Source organism: Vespa velutina, chromosome 5 (assembly GCF_912470025.1).
Source record: "Vespa velutina chromosome 5, iVesVel2.1, whole genome shotgun sequence".
NCBI lineage: Eukaryota > Metazoa > Arthropoda > Insecta > Hymenoptera > Vespidae > Vespa > Vespa velutina.
Genome location: NC_062192.1, coordinates 2,332,082 through 2,356,081, shown reverse-complemented (window position 1 = coordinate 2,356,081; position 24,000 = coordinate 2,332,082). Strand labels below are relative to the sequence as shown.

The window sequence follows — 24,000 nt, the reverse complement described above, 5'->3', positions numbered from 1 at the left end:
ATTTTCACACCTTTGGCGTATATAACATAATCCTGAAACAAAAAAAGACAGAGAGAGAGAGAGAGAGAGAGAGAGAGAGAGAGAGAGCTCAGTTTAAAAACTTTCAGAAATTTAGTCTTTAGAATTCTATAGAAGAAATCGACGAAGGCTTTTGTATCGACATACATTATTGTTGACATCAAATATTACGGCATTTATACCACGAAAACGTATATCTCTTGCGACCTGTTTGATAGTTATCGGTATTCAAGAATGAACTACTATGGAATAGTACTATAGTATGGACGTCTTACGTCGGCACGCCTAACCGTTGCCATACTGCGCTTGCTGCATTGTATGCTTACACGACAATCAACATGGCTCGTGTGAAACGTCGCGCATACCAAGCCTACTTGCCTCCCGCGCCAATACTATATATATATATATATATATACACACATATATATATATATATATCCGTACATACATAGGTACATATCTATACATAGGTACGTACATACGTATGTACATACTTACACATTCATACTCCAGTGTGCACGGCGTACAATGTAGCGTTGTCGGGAAACATCGACACGGTACACATGGCTGCATACACTCTATACGAAAACGCATAGGCATTCGAGCTATAGTACTGAGATTGGGTAGGTCACTTCGCAATCTCCACTTGCAAAGGGAACCGAAACGAGAATGAAAATACTTCGTCCGTATTACAAAGAGAACAAACGATACGAATTTTATTCATTTTATATAGATTTAAGTGATCGTGTAAAATGAATTACTAACGATTTTCTAATCATTGTTTTAACGTTTTCATATATTAAATAAATAAAATGTGAATGAATTTAACCGTACACCGTTTGAACGTCGTTAATTAACATTTTAACACGTCTAATAATATTTTTTGTGCATCAGTCAATTTTTACTAGCAGATAAATTTTTTTATGAAATTTGTTGATGATGTAAATCGCGGTTATATATCATGATTCTCGTAGTTTTATCACTCAACGTGATATTGCTAAATGATATGAGAAAAAAATCGAACGAAATATGTGCTTCGTAAGAAGGAAAGTACTAGCGAAGCTTTTAGAGAACTATCCGGTGCAGCTTTTAGTGCGTTTCATTCGGACGAGTACCACCACCAAGGGGAGCCGCTTAAGAACAATCAAGGTGTGTTCTCTTACGATTCGAAGTGCGACAGGCGCGTCATTTCAAACGACGGTAGTAGCGAAAGCACTTGCTGAATACTTTGTCCGTCGAGCCCATTATGAAAATGATGCGCGCCCTTTGTCAATCGTTCCTTCCGAAAGGTATACTTTTCTTCTTTTAAACGTTCATCCTAGCCAAATTTGTCGGGCGACTTGTTTGATCGTCGTTTATCATACTAATTGATTCATCGAAGTAAAACGTCCCTTTCATTTTTAATGGAATAAATATTAAAATCAATTTAATTAAAAGAATTCTCTGATATATTTATATAAAATCAATTTATTACATTCTATGAATTATAGTTATTTAATTAGAAAAGAAATAATTTTTCTATTTACATTAGAGATTAAAATAACGTATCTTACGTAAGGCAATTTATCCCTTATCTTTTCAGTTATATATATATATATATATATATATATATATATATATCCTTTGAGATGTCCTTCTTTCTCTCTATCCTTTTTATCTTCCTTTTACTTAAAGAAGTATCGAAGATCGAGATAACCAAAGAATATATATATACATCGTAATCTCCGTGTCACAGTGTCTATATGTGTATGTGCGTATGTATGTACGCGTGTATATACGTAGATACGATTGAACAAGTATTGGTAGCTATATTTAGATAGCCGTCGAAGCGAGAGGAAGGTAGATATATCGGTTCCTGCATAAGTTACACATTCGCAAACGTATAGGTGCTTCTACGCGGAGACGCGTGCAACTTCGATTCGTGCTTGTGCAAGCTCGCGTATTCGAGTATATATGTGTATTTCCTATGAGGGTTGGTATCCCATACGAAAACAAGTTACATTGACCCAAGGGACCCCTATCTTTGATACTGGGTCATCCCATAACAAATTGATCGGTGGCATTGGATCGTAGAGCTTTGGAACTAGTCTTCCATGCTTCGTCGCGGGACAAAGTCCTTTGTGAAGCTTTCGCTTAGTTTCAGCCAACCCTCGTACACTTTACATTTGGCTTCTATGTTTCACGAAAAACGTACGGCCTTGTCGTCTCTGTCTGCCATTATTTCTTTCTTTCTCTCTCTCTCTCTCTCTCTCTTTCTCTGTCTCTCTTTCCATCTAGTCTGTCCTTCTCTTTGTCTCTCTTTTTCAGTAGACAAGATCCTCAGTTGCTTTTAGAGTGGTCTCAATGCGAAAAGCATCCCTTTCGTCTCATATAAAATCATCGCGTAATTAAAATTCCATTTTTATCGTTTAACCACGGAGATATATTAATAATCGTCTTCGATCGATTAATTTCTATCGATAAAAGTTCACGGAAAATAACTTTTTATTATTTCATCGGAAAGAAACGTTTGCCGTCAAATATTCTAAAGAAAATCGAATTAATTCGATACAAATAAGCTGCAAATAGGTAAAAATAATGTACGGTGATATATCTATTTGCTCTTTATCTTTCCCCCTTGTCTATCTTTTTCACTTTCTATCTCTTTCTCTCTCAATCCTTCCTACTGAAGTACCGATCAACGATCTCATTTAAATTTAAACATTACCATGAGTTCTAGCCGATAATTGTCGCGACATTCGGGATTAATTGTTGGAACAGCATGGCAATTAATTATCGCACGCTTCTGCCCGCGTCGCGCTATTTTATCGGTGAGCGAGAGCACATGATCTATGCATGTGAAAGAGTAAGTGTGAAACAGAGAGAGAGAGAGAGAGAGAGAGAGAGAGAGAGAAAGAGAATAAAAGAGAGAGAACACTCGACGCACGCGTAGACGTCATTGGAAAGAGGAGGCTCTCGTTCGTGCGTTTACTCGCACCCGCCATTACGTCATTGTACCCTACGAAATTCCAACGCTCTCTCTCACTCTCACTCTCTCTCTCTCTCTATCACGATTGATAAAAAACAAGAGAACCTGATTGGATCCATTGACGTCGCACGCGTGACATTTTCATGCAAGCCATTCTCCATTCTTCCCCACTCTTCCTTCCTTCTCTCGTAAACAATGCGATAAAACCATCAGTTAGCCTCACAAAAACCAAATTAAATATCACGCTTGACCTCTCTTCCTCCCTCTCTTTCCCTCTTTCTCTCTCTCTCTCTCTCTCTCTCTCTCTCTCTCTCCTGTTTATCTATGTATCTATCTATCTATCTATCTATCTCCCTTTATCTTTCTATATTTCTCTTTCATTTCAGTCATTCTGTACAATGAAAAATATCTCAGTTCTAATTTTGTTGCTTTTTCGTTCTCAATTTCGATCTACCAAATTATCTTCTTCGCCAACGGTATATATAAAATATTTAGTTGATAATATATGAATTTTCTTATTTGAAATTTCGAACGGAAGTCGGATATTTTTAAGTTCTTTGAATAAATTTTTGTGTAACTACGTCATTCGAATAAGACTTCAGAAATAAGCCAGTGATGATCGAAAAATAGTTGTTCTAACGGTAGATTCGAAAAGAAAAAAAGAGGGCGGGGGGGGGGGGAGAAAAAAAGATCTTTTCTCTATACTATGAAACTTTGCTCTTATAGGAAAACTCGAAATGGCTTGTATCCAAGTTGGAATATAAAGCGGAAGCGAAACCGCCATAAATCCGATACATACCGCGCGCTATACGCTACGGAAATTCGTTATCGGATACAATGGCAATTTTTTCTCTCTCTCTCTCTCTCTCTCTCTCTCTCTCTGTATATATATATATATATATATATATATATATATCTTCCTCTTTCTCTACCTTTACTCCTTTTATTTTTCCTGTTGTTTCTTTTTTTTTTTTTAACCCCCGAACGACGACACCGAGGGATACACAGCGGCTTCTTCGTTCCAGGAAGCGCTACGAGCGCGACATTGTAATACGAACCTTCGTCGTCGATCTGGCCGGTTGTCGATGAATTACGAGATCGTAGATCGAGGGAAGTCGTTAAAAAAGTATCGCTACGTTCTTCTAATTTTTTTTTTCTCCTTTTTGTTTGTCCTTTTTCTTTTTTTTTTTTTTGTTTTTTTCTTTTCTGACATCTGCGTACGTTTTTAAAAGGAAAGAGGGGTTCACTCGTTAGAGTAGTGTTGGAGATTATGTTCTTTAAAAAGAAAGGACGAACGTTTTACTTCGAAATCCGATCCAATAGGGACGTTACGAAACACCAAGAGAGGTTGCTGCTGTATCGTGCCTATACTTTCTGTCATGGGATATATATCCCATGGGACGATCCATAAACTTCGGATCTGCTTCCAGTCATCCATTTTCGTATGGAATACATTCGTATGAAATACATACGTATGTAGATGTATACGCTTAGAAATATTCATATTACGAATATTTATGCATACATATGTATATATATATATATATAAATATATATATATGTATATATATATATATGTATGAAATGTATGGATACATTTCATACTCATTTATACATTTACACATATGTGAATACATCTATATTCATAGACGCACTGTGAGTATAAAAGTTCCTACATACTCACACACACACTCATATACATATATATATATATATATATATATATATATATATATATATACCTAAATATAACATATGTGTAAACATCGAAAAGTTTTGATCCTACCTAAAGGACTTGCGTACTTGCTCATTTACCGAGGTTTTCATCTTCACTTATCATTTCTCTTATACACATCGAAACATAATCTTCTCTGGATGCAAAACGGCTGGGTCATTCGTGCAAGTAGCTCGGCCGAACAACACAGTTAATATCTGGAGCGCGTTGGACGCGAACGCTTCGCTTTCGTGATATATCGTGGCTATATAAGCTACGGCTTTAACAACGATACGCTTGCAAAACGGTAGACTGATTTCCATGTTTATGGAAGGTCAGTTAGAGGTTAACCCACGACACGACCGCCGAAGACCTATGTTAAACGTCTACCTTCAAAGACCATTTTTTCTCATGTAAGTCTACAAAAATTCTTTACTCTCTTTACTTGCATTAATACAACCTATAGAGTGTTAGTAAAATATTCAACGTTATGAAGAACATTGAAAGCAACAAAAAGAAAAAAAAAAAGAAAGAAAAAAAGAATGAAAAGAAGAAGAAGAAGTAAAAGAAGAAAGCTATTTATTTTTATCGATTACCAACATTTAACCTCAAACATTTTAGGAACATCCTATATATATATACATTCTATATATATATAAACCTGTATATATATATATATATATATATATATATATACATACATATACAGATACAAGTGGTATTATAATACCATGGCACAAGCGCAATTATTATTACACTCGTTATTTCTTCATTCCATTCAAACCGTTCTACCAGCAGTCACTCGTCGAGGTTATTATCCTATTGAGCTTGTAAGAAACAGTCGGGAACGATGTCGTACGAGTATCTTACGACATCCTCCCTTTCTCTCTCTCTCTCTCTCTCTCTCTCTCTCTCATTTTATTTGGGATCCAGCAACGAGACGGGACAAGCAAGAAGAAGGTCGGTTTACCGCTTTACCGTTGCAGCTTCCCTTCCAAGAAACGAGCTTCCGTCTAAGCTCATCGAACGAAACTCCTTGTCGAGTGAACGTGAGATCAAAGATGGCTAAAGAAAAAAAAAGGAGCATGTAAGTTCTTTGCTCTTTTGATTACTCCCACGTTTAAGATGGTTACTGTACGAAATAACAACGAAGGATCTTTGTGTTTTATCAAGCGTCTATATATGTACGATAGAAATGAAAAGCTTTTGTGTTGTATAATCGTCGATTAGATCGATCATTTCATTTCTATTAGGAAAGATGTCGGTCTAAGAAAAAGGAAAAGAGATAGATAAAGTGAGGGAGAGAGAGAGAGAAAGAGAGAGAGGGAGAAGAAAGAGAAAAAAAAATCTTTCCCTTGACTACTCTTCAGTTATTAGATCGAGAACAGATATGAAGACAGATGAGGACTGATTTGAATATAAATGGAGGGAACGGAGGTTAATTGAGTGCCCAATGAAGAAATCAAGAAATTATTTCGTGACCAACAACGTCCTTTCTCTATCCTTTTCTACCTATCTTTTTCTACTTCTTGTTATCTCACTTTCTCTCTCTCTCTCTCTCTCTCTCTCTCTTCGCTCTTTCTTTTTCTTCTTTTCCATTACGGACAAAAACGTTTCCATCCGGAAAATGTCGAGATCGGACGATAATAAGGGGAACGACTTTCGGAAAAAGGATCACTTTGGAAAGACTGTAATTATCTGGCGTAATTAGACGACAAATTCTCTGTTTTTTCTTCTTTATGGTGTCACCTTCCCTATTCACGTTTTTTTTCTTCTTCTTATCATTATCTTTTCAATGTTCTTATTCCTATTTCACGGTGTGCTACCTTACAAGAAAGATTGAAATATAAAACTAGAAAAGTCGATTTCGAAATTGTACTCTTGAGATAACACGCTTGGAAATTTCTCCATTTCGTTTTCCTGTTTAGTATGAACATAGGAGAAGAAATAGGAGTGCCCTTTGAAATGCTACGAAGAGAGATAGGAAAGAAATGGAAGCGTCACGGGTGCGACTATGATCGATTGGATGTTGAATGAAAAACAACGACAAAAAAAAAAAAAAAAAAAAAAAAAAAGAGAGAGGAAAAAAAAAGAGAAAAAAAAGAAAAGAGAAAAAAAAAGAAAAAAGAGAGAAAGAAGGGGGAAGAAAAAAACAATCAAGGAGGAATCGATATAAAACTGTTAGTTGAAATGAATGAACGATCGATTATTAGCATCGCAACTTTGTCCTTATGGCTTATTTGATGTAATAATCGACGAATGAATAACGAAAGAGTTGCTCTTTGTGTAGACACTCTCATGGATATGCATATGTATTTGTATTCATGAACACATATATACACGTCCCGCCTCATATAAAGCAGTAACACCGAACGTAGTAATAAATTGCAAAACGGCAATACTTTTATCGTCCATTTTACGAGAGGTTCGCTCTTTTGGCCGTAACTTCGTTTTCGAATCCGACGGGACTATAAAGATAAATTAAGTATGGTTCGAAGGTAAATGGACGCAGGAAAGCGTCCAACGTTCTCGGCGAGGTCATTAAAAAAATTTAACTTGAAAAAAATGTACGTAAACGAATTTGAAAAAAAAAAAAAAAACAAAAAAAAAAGAAGAAAGGTAAATAAATTTGTATATTAAAGGAGGGTACATTTATGTAATAAGAAAAAAAGGGGGAAAGAAAAAGAAATGGAAAAAGAAAAAAAAAAAAAGAAGAAACCTGGAAAAAATGGAGCAATTTTGTAAGTTTAACAAAAGGAAACTTTAATAATCTTTTATGCTGTTTGTTCCTTTTTATAAAGAAATACTTTTGCACACAATTCATAAGCAATGAAAAACAGCCAGGCGTTCTTATTTAAATGTCTCGCTACCTGTTATAATGTAGTTGCATTTCATTCGTTTCTCTTGAATAGAGCCGAGAACTTGCCGAGAAACGTTTGACTTCTTCGCGATGATGAATTTTTAAAAAGTATTCCGTCTCAACAGGTTTGCTCGCCATTCCCATCGACATCTCTCTCTCTCTCTCTCTCTCTCTCTCTCTTTTCTTTCTAACACACACACACACACACACGCGCGCGCGCGCGCGCGCGTATATATACTTTCTTTGACTCTGCAAACGAGTCGAAGGACCGCTCGTTTTTCTTTTCGTATCGCTAACGCCTCATCGTTATTTTCCTTTTTGCTTTCAGCTCCAGGTCGAGGACAGGATCAAGAACGAGGTCGATCGTAATCTGCCTTACACTGTTACTAACAATGGAAGCGAGGAGCATAGAGGGTACGAACATGACAAACGCGTCCTCCTCCTCCTCCTCCTCTTCCTCCTCTTCGTCTTCGTCATCGTCCTCCTCCTCGTCCTCGTCGTCGTCGTCGTCGTCATCATCCTCATCCTTGTCATCGTCGTCCTCGTCGTCCTCCTCCTCGTCGGCTGTGTCGACGTTAAAGCCGATTACAACGACGGAAGTAGTTTATCAACGATTCGCCATCGAGCCAATGGATCAAACCGCGGTGGTCGGTAGTAGAGTAACGCTTCCTTGCCGAGTTCTTGATCAAAAGGGACCGATTCAATGGACGAAGGACGATTTTGGGCTTGGTGCTGTTAGAAATCTCACTGGATACGAACGTTACGCTATGATCGGTAGCGACGAAGAGGGTGAGTCTTTTGAGAATTCTATTTATCTTGACGAAAATTCTCTCTCTCTCTCTCTCTCTCTTTTTCGATCTATTTCTCTTTCTCTCTCTCTATTCTATTTCTATTTGCTGATTCATTCTCTTGGCTCGCTTTCATTGACAGTCAGAAAAGCGAGAATAAAGAAAAATAAACTAGACGAGATCGCGAGGGACATCGTTAACATACTTTTATCGATTCTCCAGTCTGAATAATAGTTCGTTCTATATAGTAGTGGTAGAAGCTTTCGTAGTTACGTTCCCGTTCTCTTTCTCGTATATCTCGCTCGAATGAAATTAATTACAAGTCCGCGGTAGCAGCGTTTCGTTTGCTCGTCAAAGAACGAACGATCTCGCGTTGGAAAAAGTAAACTTTTGTCACCCCTCTTTCTCTCTTTGTTTTTGTTTCTATCTTCCTCTTTCTCTCTCTCTCTCTCTCTATCTATCTATCTCTATCTATCTATCTATCTATCTATCTATCTGTCTGTCTGTCTATCTATCTATCTATCTATTTCTCTCTTTCTCTCTTTCCATATCTGATTGTATGAGTCGTCTATGTATTTACCGATCGACGAACTCATTCCCTCCTTCTTTTAACCAACGAGAATACGATTTTATTAAAACTGTTCCCACTGCTTTTCGACGAACAACCGACCACTTGTCTTCACGGCGAAATTCAATTTCCTGCGGCGTGCCGTGGTCTCATTTCTCTCTCTCTCTTTCTCTCTCTCTCTCTCTTTCTCTCTCTCTCTCTCTCTCTCTCCCACTTGCTCTCATTCTGTTCTTTCTTTTTTTCTTTCTTCACCGAAAGAATCCAATCGAAGTCATCGTGCGTGTCCTCGTCGCGGCGGAGCCGCAACAAAATATTTTATGTCGTTTACCATCGTTGTGCTCGTTTCGTAAGCCAATCGAATCTAGCACGATTCGTTTTCTTGTATTCTTTTTTTTTTTTTTTTCTTTTTTCTTTTCCCTTTAAGACTTGATTGCCGAGCCAATTTCGTTTAAATCGTTACATACGTTATACTCTCGAAGGAACGTTTCGAATCGAAAAGTTATATGACAATGTTATATGCACATGTATCGATAATAAAAGAAGAGATGATTAGGATGATATTTGATATTCCTACGTCGAATTATTGTGTTCGTTTTTCCCGTGATGAAATAAGAAAAGTATTATTAGATCCTTGAAGATCAACCATTTTCCATAATTTAGCAGTCTTAGAAATCGTTTCCTTTTACCTACCCTGATATTCGTACAACGTCAAAATCTCAATTAATCTTATAAACTTTTCGTTGGAAGCGTACTTGCTATCGTTACTTAGCAAAGGACGCGAATTTTCGCTCGAACGACTCTTTGAATCGATTAAGAAGTCTTCAAGTTTTCAAATTCAACTTCTCTACGACGTTGTAAAAGCGAAACGATAAGTAAGCGTGTGTCGTTATCTTCGTCCAAGCATCTCGAATTGTTCGCGTGACACGTAGATAATTAACGAACACGTAATATCCATATTATATGATATATAGGTTAACGTCATTCGAATTCAGAGACAGCAACTGAGATAACTATGTAGCTAGATACTCCAGAGATTTCTACCGAGTCTAGGATTAAAAAGGATTATATGTCGAAATCGTTGAATTATGCGATCGGCCATTTTGAAATCAGAGAAACACGAAAATTTATATATGTAGATTTGCATGTATATAGTTATACAAGTATAACATCATTAATTATCTTTATATCGAATATTTTAAATTCTTAAATTCTTTTTAAAACAGGCACCATTTAGTTTCGAATTCCGTTGATACGTCATATTAAACAAATGTTAATTATTTCGAGTGAAAAGAATGATCGTCGAATAAATTTTGTCTAAATTCTCTTTGACATAGATACGCTCATGCTTATTATATATGTTTGCATATGTAAAAAAGTTTTATCAAACTCTGACGTATAATTTCTTGAAATGATATACGACTCAGTTGACCCATAGAATTTCTTAGAAAATAAAAATTAGTCGTCATAGAGAGAAGGATATAAATCTGAATAAATAAAGATAAATTCGATACTATTGGATTTTTCTGTGAAAATATTTATACGTTAAGTTTTTCTTTCTTTTTTTCTTTCTTTCTCTTTTTTCTTTCTTTCTTTTTCTTTTTTTTTTTTTTTTTTACAGAAGTTAAATTTACTTAATTAAATTTTCTTCTTCTTAATTGATAGATCGATATAACTTTAGAGATAAATAGTTGATTTAATAAACGAAAATTAAAAATTGAAATAGATATTTTCGATATATTCCGAACGTTTAAATGAATAAATGTATTGCGCGCATTCAAGATATGATATAATTCGCGTATGATCGAGCCGCGTGATAGAACGAACGTTTAATGCTTCCGACTTACATTAATGCGTAACACAAGCTTCAAAATTTCGTGGCTTCCTTTGATATGCACTAACACGTGCATGTACGGTTTACGTAGTCCTCGATCGAAGTGATTGCTTGAATTGTAACTTAATTGCTTTCCAATTACGCGTAATTAACTGCGCTTTCCGCAGATAATTCTATATTTGACTCTGGCTTAAATGATATGTTATTCGGCAATGCGATCGGAACGACACGATAAAATTTCATTTCGGCATATAGGAAGGACGATTTTACATGCAGAATTATGACTTTAAATAGCATCAATCACGAGCAATTTGAAATTTAATCCAATTTGGTACGACTCCGTACCGAGCAATTGTACGATTTTTTCGTACCACGTTTTCATTAATTCGTCATTGAAAGAGTCGAGATGGTGGACAGAGTCAATTGGACTAATAAAAAATAAAAATAAAAATTCTCGTGGTTCACAAAGTTAAGATCTTTGACTAATGATAAGGTTTAACATCGTAAAGGTACATTAAAGTTTGAGTTCTATCGATAGGGAAGCTTTTGAAAGAGAGTAAACCTGTTTCACCACGCTAGAAACCACAACTAAGACATCGTAAGTGTTAACCAACCTTTGAACATTTACTATATCAAAATTTTCAAACTTTCCAAATTCTACGATTACGATTAATCAAAGAAAAAAGTGGTAACAATTTTTAAAGAAAATATCATCAAAGGAAAAAAGAAAAAACGTGAAACGTTCGATTCGTTCTATTTCCCAATAAAAGCTATGTAAAGAAGAAAAAGAATAGAGAGAGAGAGAGAGAGAGAAAAAGAGAGAGGGAGAGAGAGAGAAAGAGAGAGAGAAAGTGAGAGAGAGAAAAGAAAAGAGAGATAGAGAGACATGCAGAGGTGGTAGCAGTAACGCTTTGCACAGTACTGCTCGTTGTAGAATATGTGCTACAGGCGATATCGGAGTTTTCGTCGATCGCACATGACTCGTCGTTTCTATTTGTTTTTCAGCTATTCCAGGCCGTGAGGATTAGCCTCGTGAGGCGATAGACCGATTCGATAGTATCCTATATCGATATTTTCTCTCTTTCTCTCTCTCTCTCTCTCTCTGGCACGTTTGCATCGTACAAATCGTATGGTGCAATCACACAGACTTATATAATATCAGACTGCTTTCGGAAACGATAAGGCTCAAATTTTTCGACGCCATTTTCAATTTGGTGAATAGTTATTTGGTTACTTACTAATAAATAAGATTTAGTTGGAATCTGTTAACGATATATCGATTTCATAATTATTATTATTGCTTGATCCACGTAGTTAATATATACGTATATATATATTTATATATATATATATATATATATATATATATATTTATATACATATATAAAAACATTGGCGGACGAAATAATATGGCCGATATATCAGTGAATTTGAATAACCTTCGAAACAACGTACGCAATGTTTAATCAATAGCATTAAATATCGGAGCTGGAAAGCCATCGATAATTTAACTGATAATTCGCGGCACAGTTCTCGATGTCCCCAGAACCAATGTTCCACATTATACTTCGTAGCTTTGAAATATTATTCCTATAGTTTTCCAACATCGTGCAAATGAGTTTCCAGAGCTCGGCAAAGTTCACAACGTTTTGTGCAACTTCGTAGGTGAATTCCAAATAGCATCGATATGAGAGAGAGAGAGAGAGAGAGAGAGAGAGAGAGAGAGAGAAGGGAGATAGAAACGTATGTACATATGTATGCATACGATTGGAGCAAATATTTGAGAACAAGTTACCACGTCGAGAGAACACTCGAAAAATGTCTACACGGTACGGTCAATCAGGAAAACGGTATCTATGAACGTCGAAATGAGTCAATAAAATATCTCGGGGATCTTTGATAATTACTCTTTAATTATACTTTAAAAATTTATCATGAACATTCAATCCAATCGATAAACGCAGTGTGAATTAACCGTGTATCAGAGTACATAAAAGCGTTAGAGAAATTTAGCAGAAAAAGCGTTTCACGCCGCAAGCTTGGTTGGCCATTTTACTTGCTTGCCGGAACGTCAACGAACATTTAATTTTCCACGATAGAAATTATATTCGACAACGTAATAGAGCGGTTACTCTCTCGTTCCATTCTCTTCTCATAGTTTAGAAATTGAAGGGGGAGAGAGAGAGAGCGAGAGAGCGAGAGAGATAGGAGGAGAGATGAAAAGAGGATAAATCGATGACACTCGAGATCGTAAATCGTAAGATACTCGACGGACAATGCCGAGGAAATCGTATAAATTCGCATAAAAACACGGCACTCTTCCTTGCTTGAACGCTTTTTCGAATCTTTCGACTCATCATTTTTTCGCAACAATAGCGTTGTAAGCTTACAATACGGTTGAGATTAAATTTCTCTCTTGGTCTTGAGTTATATCGTCCATTTCTACGGGTAGGTTCTCCGAACGACTAGGTAAAAGGGCATCATCTCTAAAACGGTCAACCTAGCGACAAAGTTAAAGAAGAAAGGTATAAAGAATAGAAGATTAAAGAAAAATATATAGAAAAGAAGAATAGAACGAGCTATTGTTATTATTTCTAAATATATCGTTTATATATATATATATATATATATATATATATATATATATATATATAGAAAGTAGGAGAGAAATCTTATTACATATTATAATAATAAGCGCATTGATATAAAATAAATAAAATAGTAAGAAAGAAAAGATTCTTCTTTTATCACAGTTATTGCAATCAGACTTCTTTTAGATTAGAGAAAGGACAAAGAAGAAGAAGAAGAAGAAGAAGAAGTCCAGTAAAATAGAAGGAATCGCGGAATATAACTTCTTATTCTTCTGTTCTTCTGTTCTTCCCTTTTTTTTTTCCTTTCTTTTTTTCTTTTTTGTTCTTCTTATCGCATCCAGCTTATAATAAGTATAATAAAGAATGAGAAAAGTACGAAGAGCAAATGAAAAAAATTGTTGAGAATGAAATTGTTGAATGTTAATAAATACAATATATAATATTAATACTATTATTATTATTACTAATATACTATGCGTGTCTTCGATGGATCTTAATCGACGCTTTCACACGTATATGCTTTGCTTGGTAGTCTTCAAAAGGATGACGATACCGTTGCCTTGGAAGGCTTGCCCGAACTTTAAATTAGTTCCGAAACATTTGGCGCACGCTTCGGTGGTTAATGGTTCTGCCATAGATCAATAGGACTACGGAGTGTGTGCAAGGAACGACCGAGTAAACGAGAGGGAGAGAGAGAGAGAGAGAGAGAGAGAGAGAGAGCGAATAGAGGATGTGCGGAGAGCGACTCACGAATCTTCCGTACCGCCAGCGAGCCGCAAGCGGGCCAATATTTCAGTATGCACGGATACTGCAGTAGCACTCACATCTATACATACGTACATACTCTCGCTTTTCGACCTCGGCCAAGATAGATCTTCTACGATTCTCCTCGCTTCGCCGTTTCCCGTGGACATAGATCTCACGTCTCTCTACCACCGAATTCTACAATAGTAATTGCAACAATCGTTTTATCAAGACTCGTTGGATATATTTATTATATTACTTTTTTTTTCCCTTCCTTTTTGTATTATTTTTTAATCATAAGAAAAGTTTATAAATTTCTCTCTCTCTCTCTCTCTTTTTCTCACGCCTGTTTAATTAATTTGATAATGATAACAGATGCATTGTTTCGAAACTATCTCGAGAACGAGTAGCTTTTTAATTCCATGAGAGATCACCTTTCAACGATCTGTTCTAGAAAATGCATTTCGACAATAGATCGGACTGTGACTCTTCATCAAGCTCTCTGCTTCATTGTTTTTTTCCCTCTCTTTTTCTTCCATTTTATTTCTTTTTTTCCTTTACTTCTTTTCTCTCTTTTCTCTCTCCCTCTCTCTCTCTCTCCCTCTCTCCTTTTTTTCTTTCGCCGTTATTACCGACGAGAACGTCGCGATGTCTACGATTCCTATATTACACCGTAAAAGGAGCAGCATCGCGGAAGAGCGATTTTTAATAGAGAGAGAAAAAGAGAGAGAAAGATACGCAACTCAGCCAACTATATACGCGCACGAATTTTTAACGGTCGGCGCACTTTTCCTTCTCTATCCAAAAATCTCTCTCTCTCTCTCTCTCTATTTGATTTTTTTTCTTTTTCACCCCTCTCTCTCTCTCTCTCTCTCTCTCTCTCTCTCTCTCTCTCTCTCTCGCTCGACGTACCAGCTGATATTTGTCTCTTTCATTTGGAGTTAGTTCACTGATCGATCCGACACTCGATTCGATGTCCATCGTAACGTATAAATCGACGTTTTAATTCGTAGATATACTGTATGTGAGAGAGAAAGATTGAAAGAGAACGACAGAGTTAAAGAGAGAGAGAGAGAGAGAGAGAGAGAGAGAGAGAGAGAGAGAGAGAGAGAGATAGAGATAGAGATAGACAAAGATATAGATCACGAGGGATCATAATGAACTCTCGAAAGGGTATCCAACAGTGAATCGGTCTATAAATTTGCCCAACGACAGGATAGAAGCGAGAAGATTTATCGCAAAGTTCGTTCTAATCTCTCGGATATACAAAGCCGGTTAAACGAGGCGCCGATCGAAGTGCTTCGAGCTCGACGAATCGCAAAACTGTTCTCACTGACGATGAGATCGACGCGAAGGTTTCATTGAGTTTTCGATTCCATCGAAACGTTCGCAATCTAAATAAAAAGCCCGAAGGCGTTTTATTTCATGGCTTTATTTAATCAATGTCCGGCAGTTCGGTGCAGATCGATATCGTATTACGTTGACGGAGATTCGAGAAGCGAATTTATGGCGGAGGAGGATCAAGAGAAAGAGAGAAAGAGAGAAATAAAAAGACAAACTAAAAAAAAAAAAGGGTGACGTTCGGAGTACTGCGTAGTCGGTTAGAAAGGCGAAAGCAAAGAGAGAGAAAGAGAGGGACAGACAGAGAAAGAGAGAGAGAGAGAGAGAGAGAGAGAGAGAGAGAAAGAGAGAGAAAGAAAAAAAAATGGAAAAAAGCAGACGGCGTCGCGATTAATCCTGAGAGCCAAAGACCGGTCGTTAAAGTCGAATGCGCGAAGCGTGAAAAACGAATCGCCAAAAGCTCTAGCGATTGTGCCAATTAAGAGGAGTCTACGTGACCGAGATATTCTCGTGTGTGAACCGACGAACGCGTAACGAAGCCCTCTTGTCATCTCTTTCTATCTTTACCCTATCGCTTTCTCTAAACCTCTTCTTTTCTCCATCTATGCTTTTCTAATTCTGTTTCTCTCTCTCTCTCTCTCTCTCTCTCTCTCTCTCTCTCTCTCTCCCACCTCTTTTTCTTTCTTTCGAAAATATGAGCGTTAATTTTATAGCCCAGTCTGAAGCAATTTTACCGAAAATCTTGCCTTATGCATATGCTGATGAAGCGAGCTAGCGCACGCTTGCAGTGCCACGCGACAAATTGAGATTTGCAATTCAGGCCACGTGCACGCGTTGCTTTCATAGTATGTGTAAAGTACCAACTAGTAATAGTAGTGCTAGTACTAGTATTAGTAGTAGTAGTAGTCATAGTCATCCTCATCCTCGTACTTGTACTCGTCGTCGTCATCATCGTCGTCGTCGTCGTAGTCGTCGTCGTCGTCGTCGTCGTCGTCGTCGTCGTCGTCGTCATCGTCGTCATCGTCGCGATATTCCTCGTCGAACGTCGACACCGTCGGTCCTTGGTCGTCGTTGATCGAGTATCGAGTCGAACGTTAATTGGCAATCGCTCTGACCTTAGAACACCCTGTGCTACCATTCGATAGCTTGCTGAGGGATAGCATGTCGGGGATACATTGATCGTTATCGTTGTTGAAACGCAATCGAACGAATAATTACAACGGCCTGATTAAATATTACAATTAATAATGTAGCGCGATTAATGATAATAATAATAATAATAAAACAAAAAAGAAAAAGAAGAAGAAAAATAGAAAGAAACAAAATTCTTGACACTCTTATTCGTCCATTAAGAAAATTATAATGGAAGATTAAGATTCTCTTATTTACTAGACTGGTACGTGTACCAATTCGATTCGATTAAAATGAAACAAAAAGCGATATTTTACATATTTTATGAATACGATTTTATGAATACGAATCAGCGAATCAGCTCGACGATGCGAACTACAGCATCACCACTACCACATCGTCATCATCGTCGTCGTCGTCGTCGTCGTCGTTGCTGTCGTATCATCTTTTATTCATCGTCTCGAAAACGGATTTTATTCGTTTGACCGCTTTTCTTTCTCTCTTTTTTTTTGTTTTCCCTCTCTCTCTCTCTCTCTCTCTCTCTCTCGTTTCGTTTTTTCTTTTATATTTAAACTTCCAAGGATATTTCGTACAAAATGAATTTGAAAATAGAAAAATTTTAATGAAAGAAGTAGCAGTAGATGTTGGTTATAGAGAAAGTGAGAGGATGAAAGGGGAGGAAAAAGTAATCTCGTTTAATGTTGCTCGCGCGTTACCTTGATCGTATTACTGACAACGGACACATTCGATCAATCTATTTGCCAGCTCACAAGTCATGGTTCCATGCAAATTTCTTATATAGCGAAATGCTTTTACATTTCTTTTTTATTATTTTAAATAAAGCAAGTAGGTCCTTGAATGTACGGGATATATAGTATCGAAGAGAAATAAGGGAGAGAGAGAAAAAAAAAAGGAAAAGAAAAAAAAGAAGAAGAGAAAAAGAAAAAGAAGAAGAAAAAGAAAGAAAAAAAGAAAAAAAAAGAAAAAAAAAAAAGGAAAAAGAAAGTAGAAGAAAAGAAAAGAGAAACTTATCTTTACATTCATAAATATAATCATGACAGTCGAATGGTATTATTTAAATGATCGGTATGTATATATACGAGCTTTATGTCAAAGCTTCACGAATGGGCAACACTGATCGCGGCTCGAAGCAAGTACACAACTATGCCGACCGTGCTTTCGTGAAATTTACAGATGCGATTAATGTCATAGCTGGCTCGTCTGGTCGACCATTCGCTTGCCTACAAGCCGTTTGTAGGCCTAACCGTTACTAATTTCGGCATAGAGTTATGGTTGCTATTACATACCTACCTCTCTAGCTTTCTCTCTCTCTCTCTCTCTCTTTCTCTCTCTCTCTTTCTCTTCAGAGGAAACTAACATTAATATGAGAGACCACCTTACGCTAAAGGATCATCTCCGCGTTATCGACGGTTCACTGATTTAGTATCGCGATAAAGAGCTAGCTAGCTCTGCTAGCGTGCACGCAGACTATTACTATTCGGATAACTGATTACGCGTATATTCACGCGGTAATACGAGATACGGTTGTAAATCGATTGGTCGAAATGTAAGAATCAAGGGAAATATTCTATCGAATCGATTGCCACGATTTTGTTTTATCTTTGGTGACACGTTTGTTTATTGTAACAACTAAAAAAAATATGTTTTGTTCGAATCTCGTATTCGATTGGATTGCATGCATGAATATATGTGTAGATATTTTGAACAAAAAAGGTAAAAAGAGAGAGAGAGAGAGAGAGAGAGAGGAGGAGAGGGGGGAAATGAATGAAAGAAAAAAAAGAGAAAATTAATCGATTCATATAGGTAACAGGCTTTTAAAGGCATCCTGATTCTATCTTGTTGAATTACGAGCTTGTATATAAGTATATATTGATAATATATATGTATTCATTTACATAAATATACGTTTCTTTATATATGTATATATATATATATATATATATATATATATGCGAAAAAGTAATATTCTGAGTAAGAACAAGTAGTAAGTTAATAGAACGTTGATGTCAGATTGAAAATTTACGTCCTTTGTGCAACGGATATCAACCGCGAAATATGATTCGAATTTGCTCCCATAGCGGACGAGTTGGATCGGCATCTTAATACGCTGTAATTATGGATTAAAGTTACTGTTAACGAGAGACTCGACTGACAAGTTTACTCGGCAAATAGAGACCAGTTAATTCGTGTACACTATCGAATAACCGTCGTGTACTTTAGATGCAGTAGATAGTCTTAAAGCGTTATTTAGAATAGGATGATACTGATTTAGAGATTATTCGAATTAGATCAATTTTTATTCGTTCATTAAAACTTTGAAATACGTATAATTTTGTGCTTGCAAACTTGCAAATAAAATTGTTAAGTTGAAACAATTTAACAATATTTATATACAATGTAAAGAAGAGGATACTTCTTCTTCTTCTTCTTCTTCTTCTTCTTCTTCTTCTTCAAAAGAAAAAAAAGAAAAAAAAAGAAAAGAAAAGAAAGAAAAATTAATAAAAAAAAAAGAAAAGAGAAAAAGCAAATTATAAGACGAAAAGTACAAAATATCTCGTCATGGTTGACACGTAACTATGATCGGCTCGTACGAAACGAGGCTACTCACTGTATCATGGACATTTAGTTGATTTAGGATCGCAATAAAGGTCGTTCATGCGACCCGCTCTTGCTTGTACACTGTACAGCCATCGTTTATCCGGTTGTAGGCCGAAACAATCGAGGGTCGTTGCAGTTTGCAACTAGAGCCACGTTTCCAATTAGCACGCTTACGAATCGGAAGGATATGACCCTGAGCAAATACCAGCGATCATTACACTCCGAAAAATTCGTCCGATAGGTTACGTTAAACAATAATTAATTTCATGTCAATTAGATTATAAAAGATATTATGTGTAAAGTAGATATTATGTAGAAAAGTACGAATGGCATTTTCCTTTTCCCTTTTTTTTTCTTTCTTTCTTTCTTTCTTTCTTTCTTTTTTTTTTTTTATTTTTTTTTATTTTTTTATTTTTTATTTTTTTTTTTATTTATAAGTAGCAACAGAATTCTGATAAATGGGAAAGAAAATTTGTGACGTGAAAGACGATGATTAATTCTTTTCTAAAAGAAAATATCACATCGTCCGGAAACGTCGGACGTTTCTATTCGGCCGAATGTTTGTATAAAGTCGTTCCATTCCCTCTCCCATTCTCTCTTTCTCTCTCTCTCTCTCTCTCTCTCTCTCTTCCTCTCTTTCACTCTTTCTAGCCATTTAATCGTCGGTGTCATTTAAAATTCCATTTAACGCGATTGTGTTCGGACGCGAGGAAATTCGTTAAAATACGTTTTCCGCCTCTTAACGCTCGTTGCGGTTTCTCGCTCGATTCGCGAAGCCTTCACAAAGCTTTAGCGAACAAGTCCCTAGGAGCATGCGCATGCGAATATAAGCATGCGACTAACGCATAATTCGGGATGCGCGTTGTCGGATGTAACGGAAATTGCGATCCAATTAGCCGAAATAATAATGTCGATAATAGCGCGGGTTGACACGCTCGCTATGCTCTCGTGCATGGAATATTCGTTTTAATCGTGCAAATCCGTGTCGGCGTACCGACCGGCTATCCATAACGCGTTTATTCGCGGCTCAACGAACTTGACTAATCCTAACGCGATCATTTATACTATATATCGTCATTTTCTTAACATCACATTATGTATATATTCGATTAATGAAATATAATGACGTACTATGTCAAAATTTGCAAATCTTAATTATCAAAATAAATAAATAAATCATAGATATTCATTCGATACAATTATCCATAAAGGTTCATAGATACTTTATAAAATGTTCATAATTATAAGCTATACGAAAATGTTGAAATTCTAAGTATCAGAATAATTGTATTTTCATTGTGTACATTAACTTTGAGAATCATAGAAATTTTCTAGAACGTCGATGAAACCTCAAACACAAACGTATTTTCGTATGAATGCAAAAATGGGATATAAAGAGAGAATAGAAAAACGAAAGGGAAAAAGAAAGAAAGAAAGAAAGAAAGAAAGAAAGAAAGAAAGAAAGAATGGAAGATAGAGAGACAAAATGTAGCGACGAATCCAAGCAAACTAGAGAAAAAAAAAGTAAGAGAAAACTCGCTATGTAGAATCGTCTACTTTCTCTCTCTCTCTCTCCCTCTCTCTCTCTCTATCTCTCTCTCTCTCTCTCTACATACTTCGTATACGTACAGAGCGAGCGTTTTCAAACTTTTCCAGTTTTACGTTCTTTCAAGCATAAAATGTCTGGCCTTTTCCAACGTGGAAACTTGAGTACCCGCATAAGTTATATGCACCAAATTCACCTGTGTGTTCTGAAACGCACGTATTCGCACATGTACAACCCAAGCCCATCTAAACGATATTTCTAGTATCTATTTGATACGTACATAAATGTGTACGTGTATGTATATTTTATATATATATATATATATATATATATATATATATATATATATATACATATATATGAACTAAGTAAGACCATATACAAAGCTATAAGAGAAGATGTATTACGCTGCAAGGAAGGAGGTATTACGTTAATTTCGTTAGCGAATATCTCGAAGGGTAAATGCATTCGTCGTCAATTTCATTGTGTCGATAATTAAACCGAAAAGATGTCGAGTACCATCCGTTATAATTCCAAAGGGGTTGCATAGATACATAAACGTTCATATAGAGAAACGTATAGGTAGATTGGTCTCTAGAGTTTAGGACCGATCTTTCTTCGAACAAATTATAATTAATCACGACCGTTTACACTAGACTACTCGTTAGATGGATCAACTAATTAAAATTAATTACAAACGTTCGTGATCGTGCGACACGATGTTCCAGAGGTAAATTTTCGCGATGCGTTGTTTGCCTATACAGACTATCTCTATCTCTATTTCTCTCGTTGTCTTACATCTTTACTTCCCAAAGGAACTTCTCTTTGCCCTCTCTCTCTCTCTCTCTCTCTCTCTCTCTCTCCCTCTCTATCTCTCTTTATTCATTCATCTGGCTTTGTTTCCTTATCGATCATGATGATGTCTTTCTACGTGAAAACTTTCTCTAACCTTAAGTGTCGACTATTGAAACGTTTAAGTATCGTTATCATCGGACTATTTTATACACGGGCTATTCTCTTTCAAGTCTAATAGTTTCCTCGAATTGCTTTTACTAACATAGATATATATATATATATATATATATATATATAGAGGTATGTTATATATTCGTTAAAAAGATTTCACGTGGAGAGGTAGGAAAGGTAAAGAGAACAGGGAGGGACGAGGGGGAGAGGAATGGAAAGCGGGGCGAGCACGTTTCGCGCGAAAGTTAATTATCGCAGCTCGCTACGGAAACGCGAACTCGAGTGCTAGAGTGTTTTGAAAGTTCGTTCGTTGTACTTGACTAGAGAAGGGCTAATAGCTGTCCCGCGTAATACCGGTTGTTACGAGTTACTCGATCGTTCAAACCTCCATAGTTTTCGCACAAATGTAAATGTAAAGATGCGACCTGTGAGTGTCAATTTTGATCGTTCCTTTTTTTCATTGAAATTTACGTACGCATATGCAGCAATGGAAAAAAAAAAAAAAAAAAAAAAAAAAAAAAAAAAAAAAAAAAGGAGTCCAATCGATAGAACAAATTATCAGCTGCCACGGCATTTTTTCTTTTTTGTTTTCTTTCCTTTCTTTTTTTTTTCTCTTTTTTCTAATCTAAAGTAATAAATTTATTTTCGATTTGTTTCTAATCATTTTAACAAATTTATCAATAATTGTGCCGTTTAGTTAATCGTTCAAATAAAAGAACAAATTCCTATAAGAACATAATGCTGGTAATCGGTTCGAGAAGTTGTTTCTCTTACAAATCGCATTCAAAGCTTAGGCGAGGTACGGATTATTTAACGATCCGTTCGGATTCCCCGGATCGTGTAACGTACGATCGACGATTAAATTCTCTCGTTATAGAGAAAGCCCGTACAATAATGGATCGAATGGCATTACGAGCACACGACGCGTACGTTTTATCGAACGTGAACCAAAAGGATCGTTTCGATGCACCACGTAGTATGGCATCGTTAAGGGTGCAATTTATTGCAAGAATTATTCTTCGTCGTGAATGGTGAAGCGGAAATCGCTGCATAACAGAAAGAGAACAAAGAGAGAGAGAGAGAGAGAGAGAGAGAGAGAGAGAGAGAGAGAGACAAGTACATACATAATGTTTCAGGCAATTTTCTTTTTCTTTCTTTTTTTTCTCCTTCTTTTTTCTTTTTTTTTGCTTTTTTATTTATTTATTTTTTGCACATTTTTCATTGATTCTACTCTGTTTACTTTCGGTTTCTCTTCGAGAGCATAGTTTCAGCCGGTTTTCAGCCGGTTTTCAGCCTTCGGGGTGAGGAATTCGAACGATCGAATGAAACCTGGAAAAACAGTAAACCGAGCATCGAGACGAATTTATTCCAGCGTGATCCTTTGCCATCGAGACGTCGCTCAAATGCGTTCTCGCGATTCGACGAGCGAAGTAGAGGAAACGAGAAAGAGAGAAAAAGCGAGAGAGAGAGAGAGACAGAGACAGAGCTTTTACCAACCAGGGTTGTTGGCACAAGCCGTTGGCTGTTAACTTGTTCGAAACCTTCTGCGTTAGTACTAGCGGACACTTTAATTCATCTATCACACGTATATATGTATGTATATATATATATATATATATATACATATATATAACAGAAACTCTCTTGCACTTGGCAGCTTACACGTACGTACATGCGCCGAGATTTTCAAATAAAAATACTCCTCTCTCTTCCCCGCTTTTTTCTTCTTTTAATCTATCGTAAAGTTTTCATCTACGCTCTTATCGATCTCTCACGATCGAATTAAGAATCCTCTATCGTTCATAATTTTTCTTTTCTTTTTGTTTTTTGTTCCTTTTCCCCCACCCCGCCCCGCCCCACCAATCCTATACCTAAGATACAATCCACAAATTATACTCAAGCAGTGAAATTTTAATTCCAGGTGATTTTTCATTGCACATATATCCGGTTGAGCTTGAGGATGATGGCGTTTATCAGTGCCAGGCCTCGCCGACGAACGACGGTCAACCAGCCTTACGATCGAGATTTGCTCGTTTGAGTGTGTTGGTGCCGCCTGAACCACCAAAGATCCTTCAGGGGGACTTTCTCGTGACGACTGAAGATCGAGAGCTCGTAATCGAGTGCGTTAGTGTTGCTGGAAAACCACCGGCAGAGGTAAGATCGAACATTGATAAATAATGGATCGTTATTTGAGATAAGAAAAGTTCGAGGAAATTGAGAGAAAATATATATATATATATATGTGTGTGTGTGTGCGTGTGTGTATATACATTTGTATTATATATTTTGATTATATATTATTATATATATATATA

At 36.5% G+C, this 24,000-nt stretch overlaps 1 protein-coding gene across 9 annotated transcripts in view; it reads left to right on the top strand.

The window, feature by feature from the left end:
• The window catches only part of LOC124949497 (irregular chiasm C-roughest protein-like), a 132,840-nt gene that overhangs the window by 78,015 nt on the left and 30,825 nt on the right, over window positions 1-24,000 (top strand). For 4 of the 9 annotated variants that reach the window (XM_047494637.1, XM_047494636.1, XM_047494635.1 and 1 more), the window contains 2 exons: window positions 7,889-8,349; window positions 23,607-23,839. In XM_047494637.1, the coding sequence (XP_047350593.1) occupies window positions 7,889-8,349; window positions 23,607-23,839 (694 nt within the window). Of the gene's footprint in view, window positions 1-4,831; window positions 5,114-5,584; window positions 5,788-7,389; window positions 7,442-7,888; window positions 8,350-23,606; window positions 23,840-24,000 lie in introns of those variants that run through there. The other 5 variants (XM_047494638.1, XM_047494633.1, XM_047494634.1 and 2 more) reach the window with 5 other exon arrangements.